Below are 12,189 nucleotides of genomic sequence, written 5' to 3' on the forward strand. Positions count from 1 at the left end.
CCCCAAGGGCCATCGAGTCCAACCCCCTGCCAAGCAGGAAACACCATCAGAGCACTCCTGACATATGGTTGTCAAGCCTCTGCTTAAAGACCTCCAAAGAAGGAGACTCCACCACACTCCTGGGCAGCAAATTCCACTGTCGAACAGCTCTTACTGTCAGGAAGTTCTTCCTAATGTTTAGGTGGAATCTTCTTTCTTGTAGTTTGGAGCCATTGCTCCGTGTCCGCTTCTCTGGAGCAGCAGAAAACAACCTTTCTCCCTCCTCTATGTGACATCCTTTTATATATTTGAACATGGCTATCATATCAGCCCTTAACCTCCTCTTCTCCAGGCTAAACATGCCCAGCTCCCTTAGCCGTTCCTCATAAGGCATCGTTTCCAGGCCTTTGACCATTTTGGTTGCCCTCCTCTGGACACGTTCCAGTTTGTCCGTGTCCTTCTTGAACTGGGGTGCCCAGAACTGGACACAGTACTCCAGGTGAGGTCTGACCAGAGCAGAATACAGTGGCACTATTACTTCCCTTGAATTTGTGCTTTAATTTAAAATGCATCTCTGGGTAATTTGTGGGGCATAGGAATTTGTTTATTATCATTTTTCAAAATGTAGTCCGGCTCCCCACAAGGTCTGAGGGACAGTGGACCGGCCCCCTGTTGAAAACGTTTGCTGACCCCTGCTCTATCCCAACTAGAAATAACGAAATAATGACAGTCTGGAAGGGCAGGAGAAACTGCGCTTGGAGATGTGCTTTTATTCTATCTCACTGTTTCTTGGGAAGGAAATTGGGACCATTCCTAGAGTTTAGATGGACAGAAAGACCTGCCTGCCTTTGTCCTGGGTGGCTGCAGGATTCGGCTATTAATAGCCAGGATCTTCAGCTGTCGAGCTGCTGCCATTAACTCTTTCCTGGCCCAAGCCCAGAGGAGACATCGAATCACAGGATTGTAGAATTGGAGGGGACCCAGTGGTCATCCAGCCCAAACGCCCTGGTCAGACCCCGCCTGGAGTCCTGCTGCGTCCAGTTCTGGGCGCCTTAATTTTAGACGGGTGTTGACAAGCTGGAAGGTGCGCAGAAGAGGCGACCAAGATGATGAAGGGTCTGGAAACTGAATCTTAGGAGGAGCGATTGAGGGAATTGGGTGATATTTAGCCCGGAGAAGAGTGGATATAAGAGCCATCTTCAAAAATCTGAAGGGCTCCTGAAATATACTCGGAGTCGAGGGTGGATTTCATGCTCTTTATTCAGCTCATAGTGGTGAGGAGGAATGGAAGTTCCCCCAGAATGTCTGCTTTATATAAATTATTTACACAATGGGCCCTTTCACTGCAGAATGGACTCCCTAAGAGGGAGGCTTGGAGGTTTCGAAGCAGCGATTCGATGGCCACCTGCCAGGGATTCTTTACCAGCGATTCCTGGTTGGACTGGATGGCCTTTGGGGGCCCCAACTCTACAATTCCAGATTCTATGAACCGCCTGCAATGCAGGAATCAGCCCCACATTTTGAACATCCGGACAGGTTCAACCCGGGTTGAATCTAAAGAGACCGACTCTCTGTGTCACTGTGGCATTCACCTGATTTGCACAGCACCCCTTCTGCACTGTCGCCCCCTGCTGTTCCCCCGCGGTATTGCGCCGACAGGAAACGGAAGCCAGGCTGCCCTCTGCAGGCCGAACACGGCAGCAGCAGAAGCAGGGTTCCGATTGGCTGCCATGCCGCCACGCTTCCCCCTGCTGGCGGCTCCAAGTCCTGCACCCTCTCCAAACCGCGGGGTCCAAAAGACCCTTCGCTCACCAGGCTGATCAGCTGCGAGAGCGACATCCCGATGCGGACGGGGACTCTGTCGTCGACGCTGCGGACGGGCAGGACCGTCGTGGAGTAGTTCTGGGTGAGTTTATCCAACAGGCGGCCCTCAACTTCTGAGCAGCTCACAACTAGAGAGAGAGAGAGAGAGAAAGAAAGAAAGAAAGAAAGAGAGAAAGAGAGAAAGAGAGAAAGAGAGAAAGAGAGAGAGAGAGAGAGAGAGAGAAAGAAAGAAAGAAAGAAAGAAAGAAAGAAAGAAAGAAAGAAAGAAAGAAAGAAAGAGTCTAAGTTTGTCTTCCTCAACAGGGCAGATCGCAGGCCATTGGGAAAGGCCAACATTTAAACAGAACCGAGGAGTTGAAAGGGACCCCCAAAGGCCATCTAGTCAAACCCCCCGCAACGCAGGGATTGCATCTGAAGAATACCCAACGGACGTCCAGCCGACCTCTCTTTAAAAGTCTCCGACGAAGCTCAGAATTGTGGCATTGGAAGGGATTTTTTTAAAAAGGTTATTTTTTAAATTAAATTTTAATTTTAGAATATTCACTTGAGCCACCTTAAAATATCAACCGCTTCCCTTTCCGTGGTTCATTTTGCACAACAGAAATCCCTGCTTATTTTACATAAACGGAACCATTCCGTATCCCAACCGTCAAAACTTATTTGCACTGTTGAATTTATCTTCACGCGGCCGGCGTTTTCAAACAGAAGGGATCTCCAAGGATCATCCAGCTGAACCGCCTGCAATTCAGAAATCACTTCTTCTTCTTTTTATTGACTTTTAAAAAAATTATACAGACAGCAAAACAAAGAAGTCTAAATTAACATTGCCTTCTACTGATAAGAAATAATAATAACTATTACAATAATGAAAATACTAAAAGTGCATTTACTTTTGCTTTTAAACTTCTATTCTGGTTACAATATATTACTATTCTATAAGGATCTGTTATATCCTTTGCTGTCCCATATATTATTTTATTTCCCAAATTCAACCTAACCCTCCCCTCCTTCCCACGGCGTCCCTTAACCTGTGTGAACAGAAATCACTTCTATTTAGCGCCGACGCCATTGTCTTGTCTCTCCACCATTTCTGTATCCTGGATCTGCTAACAGTTATTAGGATCCCTGTATTCTAGGTTTTTTTTACATTTATCCTGGTGTCGAAATGGCTAACTTACCTTACTTCCGGCCTAAAATGTGGAATTTGCATTGTATTGTTTGCACCTGAGCCTATCCGCGATGTATTTATTTGCTTGTTAAATTCATACCCCATCTGTTCCTCCGAGAAGCTGACATTCACGGTTCTCCCCCTCCTCATTTAATCCTCACAACAAGCCCTGTGAGGTAGGCCAGTGAGTGGGAATTCGAACCCAAGTCTCTCGCAGGTCACGGTGCGGCACTCTAACCACTGCACCGCACTGCCTCGCTTTAAGGATGCTGCAAACCACTCGGAGGTTTGTTTGAAAGAAGAAGCAGAATCGTTATAATATTATTTTTGATGAAATATAATATAATGATAATACAATTAACAACAACAACAACAACAATATAATCGTTATAATAATATTGTTGACCGCCATTTAAAATGACACTTGTCAGCGCCGAATTACCCAGCAGCCAGAGAGAGAACAGGGTTAGGCCACCGGCAAAGCACAGGAAAAAACTCAAGGTTTTTCCAAATAAAATAATAACAATTTGACATTTGGTAGTTCAAGAAAAGCACCGATGCAGTTGTAGAAACTTTGCAGGACTTCATTATTCTCCACGCCACGCTTCCCTGAGATATTTCGTTCTCCTTTTATTACTTGTCCATCATGTCAGGAAATCAGATCGGGTGCACTGCAACGAATCCCTTTCATTTCATTCCCCGAATTTCTCATCTTTATATTCTTTTTATGACATGTTAAGAAAGGCGCAGAAATCTTTCCAGGGCCTCTGGAAACCTCGAATCAATAAACAAGCCTGCTCTCAATTCTCCAGGCTGCAAATATATATATATATTGAGCAAGGTGGGGTTTCCACAATGATCCGAACGGAGGTTCTTTCGCTCCCTTCTCACACTTATATATTTCTTTTCATTCTCCACCCCCCCCCCCATTTTCTCCTCACAACAACCACCCTGTGGCGAGAGGCAATTTTGAATTTATTGCCATTTTATGCTGCATTTTATGCCGTGTTTTTGGTTGCATCCATTGTTTTAAATTTGTGGTGGGAAAAGGAGTTATCTGTGGGACTGAATGTAGGTATGTTTGTATATATTTAAGGACTGTATGAAATGTATGCTTGTATATTCGCAATATGTGTGTCTTAATGCTGAATTATTTTAACAATAAAAACTTATTAAAAAAGTAAATAAATTTGTTGTTAGCCGCCCTGAGCCCGGTTTTCTGAACCGGGAAGGGCGGGGTATAAATAAAAATTTGTTATTCTTATTAATTATGGGCTTGGGTGGGGGAATTCGAATCCGGGCCCCGACACCCTAACCACTGCACCAGCTGCCCCAAACCCCTCTCCCACATCTCAGGCTGAGCTTTATTAGGAGGAAAAAGCAAAACACTCACCCAGGGCACAAAGAGACCACAGGAGACCCCAAAGGATGGCTCGGCCCGCCATGATATCCCTTGTTTATCGGCAAGGTCCCAGAAGATTTGACCCCCACCTAGCCACCCCCCATCCCCTTCCCCCAAAGCCATACAAGAGCATCTTATTGGCGTTGGCACCTGTCAGTCAACGGGGAACTGGAACGGACAGCAGGGTTTGTCCGGCGAGTGAAGATTGTGTTACGGGTTGGCATCTCACAGCTGTCGTGGGATTTCCGGCCGGGCCACCTGTTCCCAAAAAGGCCCTCCAGAAAAGGCCTTTATTTCGTTTTTTAATTTAAACCCTCTCTGGCTGCAGGAATCGCAAACCAGACCATATCCAGCTCACCGGCTCGGCCGAACTTGGAGACCAAAGTGCCAGACTCTGGCAGGCAGCATTTATGAACCCGGTTCCAAAACGTGGGAGTGGATCTTTGGAGAAAGTGGAGCCGGAAGAAGAGAGGAGCAGGGATTGGGGAAACCGCAAGCCGGATCCTGTTCTGGAGTTTGGAATGGGGAGGGAAGGCCAGAGATGGAGTCACACTGGACTGGAGCCAAAACACACACACACACACACACACACACACACACACACACACACACACACTCTCTCTCTCTCTCTCTCTCTCTCTATATATATGGAAGCTTTGCGTTGGAAAAGGACTCCGGTTCAGTCGCTACGAGCAGATATAAGCAGCTCAGGAGAGTCCCGCTGGATCAAGCCAATAGCCCTTCTAATCACAGAATCGTAGGGAACCCCAAAGGTCATCCATCCCAACCCCGCTGCAATGCAGGAACCTTTTGCCCAATGTGGGATTTGAACCCCCAACCCGTAGATTAAAAGTCTCACGCTCTACCAAGTGAGCTAAGTCCCTCTCCAGCATCTTGCCCTCAGAGTGGCCAAGCAGCCGCCCGTTATGTGAAACTGACGGGCAGGATTCGAACCCAAGTCTGGCCCTCCCCTCCCTCGGCCCCTAACAACTGGCCTTCAGAAGAAGAGCCATCACTGCTAGGAGCCGCCCCATAGCCTTTATCCTCCCTGGGTTTGTCCAATCCTCTTTTAACACCGTCATGTTCGGTAGCCGTTGCCGCCTCAAGTGGCAGGGAGTTCCGCAGTTTAACAATGCGCAAAGAAGTCTTGAATCTTCCAGCATTCAGCTGCATGGGACGCCCACGAGTCTGAGCCAAGGAAGGAACCTTAAAAAGGTGGCTGGGGAGGAAATGCCCAGCGTGTCTGGATTGTAGAATGGTCGAGTTCGGAGGGGCACCTAGGGGACATCCAGCTGAACCCCCTGCAATGCTGAAATGACGGCTGACGAATCCCAAACAGGCGGCCACCCAAAGCTCTGATGGAGGAGAGACGTCACAGAGTCGTACAGTTGCAGTGGGCCCCCCAAAGGTCATCCATCCCAACCCGGCCTCCAGATACTCACAGAGACAAGCCAGGTAGAATAATAGAAACTTTCTTTTTTATTATTATTTTCCAGAGTGCAGGACAAAAGGGGTAGGGGGCAAGGAGACTCTCGGCCCATCGCACCAGGTTTATGGAAAGGGGAGGTTTTTAAGTTATTGCTGAGAGGGAGCCGGTTTCTCATGCGGGGAGTCAGGGCTAAAGGCAGAGAGGATTCCTGCAATTATTGCTTTTCTGTGCTGGTTAAAGGGGAGGGGGGAGGAGAAGGCGGGAGTGGGGGCGGAGCCAAGGAGGCCAAGCCCCGCCTCCTCCAGCGGTTGTCAAGGGTCCATGGTTTGTAGCTGAATGGTGGCACACATCTGGGAGCGAAAAGGTGGAGACTTTCTGATCCCAAAATTAAACATTCCCCAAAATGCATTTTTTCTGACTTCCAAATGAGACGGTGAAACTCAAACTCCCAAACAGGGAGATCTGAAATTTGGAGGGGAATTTGTTTCCGAAAGGCTGGTTCTTCTGCAAAGAGATTTGAAATCCCACTTTTCCATTTCAGATCTGGGAGCAAAATGGAAAGGATTTTGAAATCTGGGAATTGGGGAGTTTGCTTTTCATCAGTGCTTTTTTGGGGGGGACACAGGGTTACGCAAACCCCTAAACGTTTTGCGAATCGTCGTACTTTTGTCCGTATACGGTCCCATATACGGTCTTTTTATTTTCCCCGATTTGAACTATAAAACGGTGGTTTTCTCGAGTCAAAACGAGGGGAACTTCAGTAATCGTTGCAAGTTAGCCACAAGAGTGAAGATATATTGAGAAAAAGTTAAATGATGATAAAAGCGTGTATTGGCAATAATTAATATGAAATTGAAATCAGGAATAGACAGGAGGCCGGGTCTGTAGTGTTAAGAGCAGCTTATCTTTTATGGTTTGTTAAGAAAATTTTGTGTTTATTGTTATTCCTGTGTGTAATCCTGTATCTGTGTTTGGTTTTTTTTGCTGTATCAATTAAAAAGAGAGAGAGATTGAGCAGCCCTGAACATTTTTTAAAGAAAAAAGGCACCGCTTTTCAGAACATTCCAGTTCCTTATCCCAATTCAAAATTAGTGGGGTTCTTGGGGCTGTTTTTAGGTTTATAACTTCTCCCCCAAATTTGATTTTTGTACTGGGCCGGGGAATTAGGATGTTCCGGAAAATCACATTCCCAGATTTCAGAATGGTTCCCCCCCCCCCCCACAACAAGAAAAAAAAAAGGGGGGGAATATACATGGTGCAGATTTCAAATCCGGCTCAGAAATCAGAGTGGGGTTTGGAACGATTTTTAATTCTGGAATCCCTTCACAGTCCAAAATGTGGAAGGGACCCAAGGGTCATCCAGACCAACCCCTTGCAAGGTAGAAATCGAACTCGGAACCACGTAACCACGTGTGGGCCTGGCAACCTCTGGAGAAGTTGGAGAACGGAGGAGAGGAGAGGCGGAGGGAGGGAGGGAGAAAGGAGGCTGAGCGGAGAGAAGGGAGTGGGAAAGACCCAGTGAACCCCACACACGGGTAGGCAGGAGAGGGGGGGTTTAATGCCAAAGGAGACCAGGCAGAATTGGACTCCGAACCCTCGCTCTCCCCCGGCCCTGTCCTTCGGCTGAGGCATTAAGGTGGCTGGGAGGAAGGAGATTATACAGAATTATATACACAGTACAGCCTTCAGATATAAAGTTTGCACGCACAAAAAAAAGGTGGTGGGGAAAGAGGTTAGATTTCGAACCCGCAGCCTTTCACGCCAGCCAGTCGCTCTGAACCGCTTGCTTGGTACTGGTGCAATCGCGACGTCCATAAATGCAAACACACACACACATAGGTGTTCAAGGTGAGGACGAGAAGGCTCTAGAGGAATTCATCCCCCGGCAGTGAAATGGTTAAAATAAAAATGGGGTGTTGTAGGGCCCATAAAGTTGGAAAGGAGACCCCCCCCGGGTCCAACCCCCCCCTGCGTTGCAGGCTGAAGAATCCCGAATAGGTGGACCTCCAACCTCTGCTTAAAAACCTTGCGTGAATCATAGACATAAGAGTTCCTGCAATTCCGGAATCGCAACTAAAGAAATGTAATCATAATGACAACCATCGATGGGATTTCCTTTCTTGTCATTCGAATCCCTCGGTTTGGGTCCTTCTCTCTGGATTATCAGTAAGCAAGCTTGCTCCCTCTCCCGTGATGGGACAGCCTTTCAGATGCAGTGGTACTTCAGGTTACATATGCTTCAGGTTACATATGCTTCAGGTTACAGACTCCACTAACCCAGAAATAGTGCTTCAGCTTAAGAACTTTGCTTTGGGATGAGAACAGAAATCGTGCTCCGGCAGCGCGGCAGGCCCCATTAGCTAAAGTGGTGCTTCAGGTTAAGAACAGTTTCAGTTTAAGAACGGACCTCCGGAACGAATTAAGTACTTAACCCGAGGTACCACTGTATTTGATGACGGCTGCCGCACGTCTGAATCTACACAACTCCATTTGCTCAGGAGGAGAAAAAAGATGCTGCGATGTGTTGTGTGTGTGTGTTTGCGCATGGAAGAGATCATTTGCGCACAACCCCCCGAAAGAGAAAACCAAGCAGCTCACTCAAAACATTGCACCAGTCGATCGAACCATGCGCTTCCCACTGGCCCTACACACCGCCCACTGGTGGCCGGGCGGAGAATTGCTCCCCTGTGGGCCTTTTCCTTTTTCCGGGCAGCTGTCGCCCCCTTGTGGCCGCACCTTGCAAAGACACCGTTGCGCCCCTGCTGGATGCTCAGCAGAGAAATTCCTGAGTTCTCTTGAACCCTGTAGCCATTGGACAGGAGGGGATAAGGAGAGGGGGTCGGCCTGGTTTCAGACTCGAGGGCGGTAGTGGGTGCCAGGTACACCTATGGCTCTGGCTGGGCGCGGTCACCGCCAAGAGGAAGACGAGATAGGTAGTCACTGCTGCCTATGGCTCATTAAAGCGTCGGGCCTGATCGTGGAATCGTAGGGTCGGGACACCCCGAAGGGCATCTAGCCCAACCCGCCGCGGGGCAGGTCCCGCGTGCAAAGAATCCCCTGGATATCCAGTTTGTTGGTCCCTTCCTGCTCTCTGTTGGCTGGACAGAGATCGGATCTCTCTTTCAAACATGGCTCGGTAAGGATGGAGCAGGGCGAGGCGAATTTGGAACCCGGGGCCAAGGGGTGGCGGGTGGGGAAGGCATTGCGGAACCCAGGCCCGGCTTTTTGGAAGAGGCTCTAAAGCAGCCTGGCGCCCCAGATGTTTTCGGACTATTCCCTGGGGGGGGGCAGGTTGGAGGAGGACGTTCTAGTGGTTTCTGAGATTTGAACCCAGGACCCCAGGGCTTTTTTGTGGTGTGGGGGGCAGCTTAGCTCAGTGGCTGTGTGGAATTAGAACATGCGTCCATGGATTGGCAGGAAGGATGGGGGAATGGGGAACAGGAAACAACCCCCATTCTCTAGCAGGGATCAGAGTTGGGACACCCCAAAGGTCATCCAGCCCAACCCGAGGCAACGGTCCCGGGTTCGTTTTCTGGGAGACAAAAACAGGGCAATGCGAGATGCATTTTAAAAAACGATTCCGCATTCATCCACTCCCCACCCTAGAGACCCCTCTGAACCCCACAATAAACCCTATCCCCATCCCCTTGAAGAACACAGGTTCGAATTGGCTTATTCCCACCAAACCCCGCTCAGTCTCGTTCATTTATGGCCTGATGAAATCCTGAAATCGGATTGGAGTATGGCGACTCTGGGCTCTGGGATGCAGGAGGAGGAATCAGGGTTGGGGTTGGTGGTGGGTTTTTTTGGGGGGGGGCGGGCGCAGAGTTTTATGGCATGCACCCTCCCCCGAGTTATTGGCTATTCGTTCCCCAATAAGGTCCATGTGCCAGGAAGATCATTGAGATGTTGCAAATTATTTTTTTGGGGGGTGTCCAGATTGCGACCTCCACCCCCGCAGGCCAGTTTGACAGCGTCGCCACTCAGTGGCCAAATATGGTTATTGCATTTTCTTCTTTTGCAGTTGAAGCTGGGAAAACGCCCCTTGGCGTGAACGCAATGCTGTCACCCGGTGGCCGGAGGTGGGTATGACACTTGTTAGTTTCGCAGGCTGCAAAATGTTCTTGGTTCCTGAAAGCACAATGTCGGCCCCCGGTGGCTGAAATCGAAAATACAGTCTTCTCGCTTCAGAACCCAGGAGACCGGCAAACGAAAAGCTAGTCCTTTGCATCACGAGTGTCTGGAACTGGCATTGCAATTTTTGTTTTGTTTTTTGTGGGGGGACGGACAGTCATTACGTTTTTCATTTTAAAAAAGTGCCCACAAACGAAGAAAAAGATTCCACTTATTATTATTTTTTTCAATTGCTCCAAGAGAACAGTGTTTAGATGGTTTCGCTTTGAAGGTTTCTCCCCAGTTTTTACATCTTGGGACCTTCTGGAGGCAGTCTCAGTTACCTGAGCTGGTTAAACCAAGAGTCAACTTGCCCCCCTGCCCCCCCATATAACCACCTGCCGCTGTTATTCACAAATCCTAAAAGACCAGCGGCGAAATTATATACATCCTGCAACGATTGCAGATTGGAGAATGTCGCCCTCCGGTGGAGGAAAAGGGGATAGCACAGTTGTCACGAAATCGAAAAATTCCCCCCCTCCAAACCCCACCCCCCCAGAGTAGGAAACTGTGTCGTTTTCCATTGGCTGTTAGAAGAACGTCGACACGCTTCTTTTAAAAACACTCCCCGCAATCCTTCTCCCTGAAGTTGTGCCGTCGGCCTTGGCGAAGACGCTCTCGTCTCGCCGTTTTGGAAGACTGCTATGGATCGGTTGGGTTGCAAAAAACGCCGCTTTTATCCCTGACGAGACGCAACAATTCTGCAGTAGGGAAACAGGAAGCCCCATACACAGTGGATTTGTCACAGTTTGGAAGAAGAAGAAAAATCCCGGCATCGCAATGTCGCCCCCGTGTGGCTGGAGGCCGTATTGCACCTGTAAGCGCAAAACGGAAGACTTATTTTTCCCCCCTTGTCCAAGTTGGCGGCCAACGACGGACCTCCTCCTTTCCCGGCCGGATCCTGTCCGGGTCCAAAGTCCCGCAGAGGCGGAAGACAGCGAGAGAGAAGGGGAGACACATCCTGAGAGACGATGGAAGATCCGTGAAGGTGTGTTTGGGAAGGTGTTTCTCGGCCGTCGGCCGTCTCGGAGGTATGTGGGGGGGTTGTGTGTGCAGGTGGCTTGCACGGGGGAAGTGGGGGGTGGAGGAGAAGGGGCACCCCCCCATTCCTCGGGGCTACGTGGCTTCCGCCTTGGAGATCTCTTTGACGGGCGCGGGGGCGGCACCGGCCTCCTCTGCCTTCTTCGCCAAGCCTGGCTCGACCACGTTGTGTAAGGAAGGCTCGCGATACAAGGCCACTGCGGAGGGAAAAAGGGGGAAGGGGTTAAAATGGCGCCAGACTACAATTCCCATCGGCTCCCAGTCGCGGGGGACTAGAGTAGCTCCTGCCCGCGAAGGAAAACCTTGCCTGGGCTCCAGGAATTTCTCTAAGCCGCGTGCCTCTTTGGGCAAAGGCGACAGAGCTGTGCGGCGCACAGTTACCATATTTTTCGCCCCATAGGGCGCACCGGCCCATAGGGCGCACCTAGTTTTTTTGGGGGGAAATAAGGGGAAAATTATTCCCCCCCCCCAGGCACGGGGCTGGGGTGGGGGAAGCCCAAGTTTCCCAGCCCCCAGAACAGGCTGCTCTCCGCACGGAGAGCCGCTCCCACGGCTTGCGGAGAGCTACCCGAAGCCCGGGGCGTGACTGCTCAGCGCGCCCGGGCTTCGGGATAGAGGCAGCTCCGCGCAAGCCGTGGGAGCCTGGCGGGAACTCCCGCGGGCTCCCAAGGCTTGCGGATAGCTTCCTGAAGCCTGGAGAGCGAGAGGGGTCGGTGTGCACTGACGCTTCTCGCTCTCCAGGCTTCAGCGAAAGCCTGCATTCGCCCCATAGGACGCACACACATTTCCCCTTCATTTTTGGAGGGGAAAAAGTGTGTCCTATAGGGCGAAAAATACGGTAAACGGCGGAACTCCCTGCCACAGGAGGCGGCGGAGGCGGCCACCAAAATTGGCAACTTCCCTTTAGATATTTGAAGATGGCTCTCCGATCTCCTCTTTTCCAGGCTAAACACCCTCAACTGTTCCTTTTTCAAGCCCTGGTCATCCTTCCAGCTTGTCCATTTCCTCCTTTGTACAATAAACCTGTGGCTCAAAAACCAGACTAATCCTAGCCTGTTTGCCATGCTGCAGTAATTCTGGTTTGCTCACGAGTCAGCAGCGAGGTTGGCCGGCTTTGTAGAAAGTCTAGACTGGTTTCCTGATGGAAGGAGGAAACGGGCCGGATTTAGGTTT

At 49.8% G+C, this 12,189-nt stretch overlaps 2 protein-coding genes across 2 annotated transcripts in view; both read right to left on the reverse strand.

Annotated features, from left to right (window-relative positions):
• CHRNB1 (cholinergic receptor nicotinic beta 1 subunit) overlaps positions 1-4,462 on the reverse strand; it is a 32,067-nt gene extending 27,605 nt beyond the window's left edge. The window contains exons 1-2 of the mRNA XM_081835724.1: positions 4,365-4,462; positions 1,792-1,931 (exon numbers count right to left, since the gene is read on the reverse strand). Coding sequence (XP_081691850.1) covers positions 1,792-1,931; positions 4,365-4,416 — 192 coding nt within the window. The 5' untranslated portion in view covers positions 4,417-4,462. The remainder of the gene's footprint in view (positions 1-1,791; positions 1,932-4,364) is intronic.
• Positions 4,463-10,304: 5,842 nt separating this feature from the next.
• FGF11 (fibroblast growth factor 11) overlaps positions 10,305-12,189 on the reverse strand; it is a 55,469-nt gene continuing 53,584 nt past the window's right edge. Inside the window, exon 5 of the mRNA XM_081835819.1 lies at positions 10,305-11,213. Coding sequence (XP_081691945.1) covers positions 11,092-11,213 — 122 coding nt within the window. The 3' untranslated portion in view covers positions 10,305-11,091. The remainder of the gene's footprint in view (positions 11,214-12,189) is intronic.

The sequence above is a fragment of the Podarcis erhardii genome, assembly GCF_964252035.2.
Source record: "Podarcis erhardii genome assembly, chromosome: 13".
In the NCBI taxonomy this organism is placed as follows: Eukaryota; Metazoa; Chordata; class Lepidosauria; order Squamata; family Lacertidae; genus Podarcis; species Podarcis erhardii.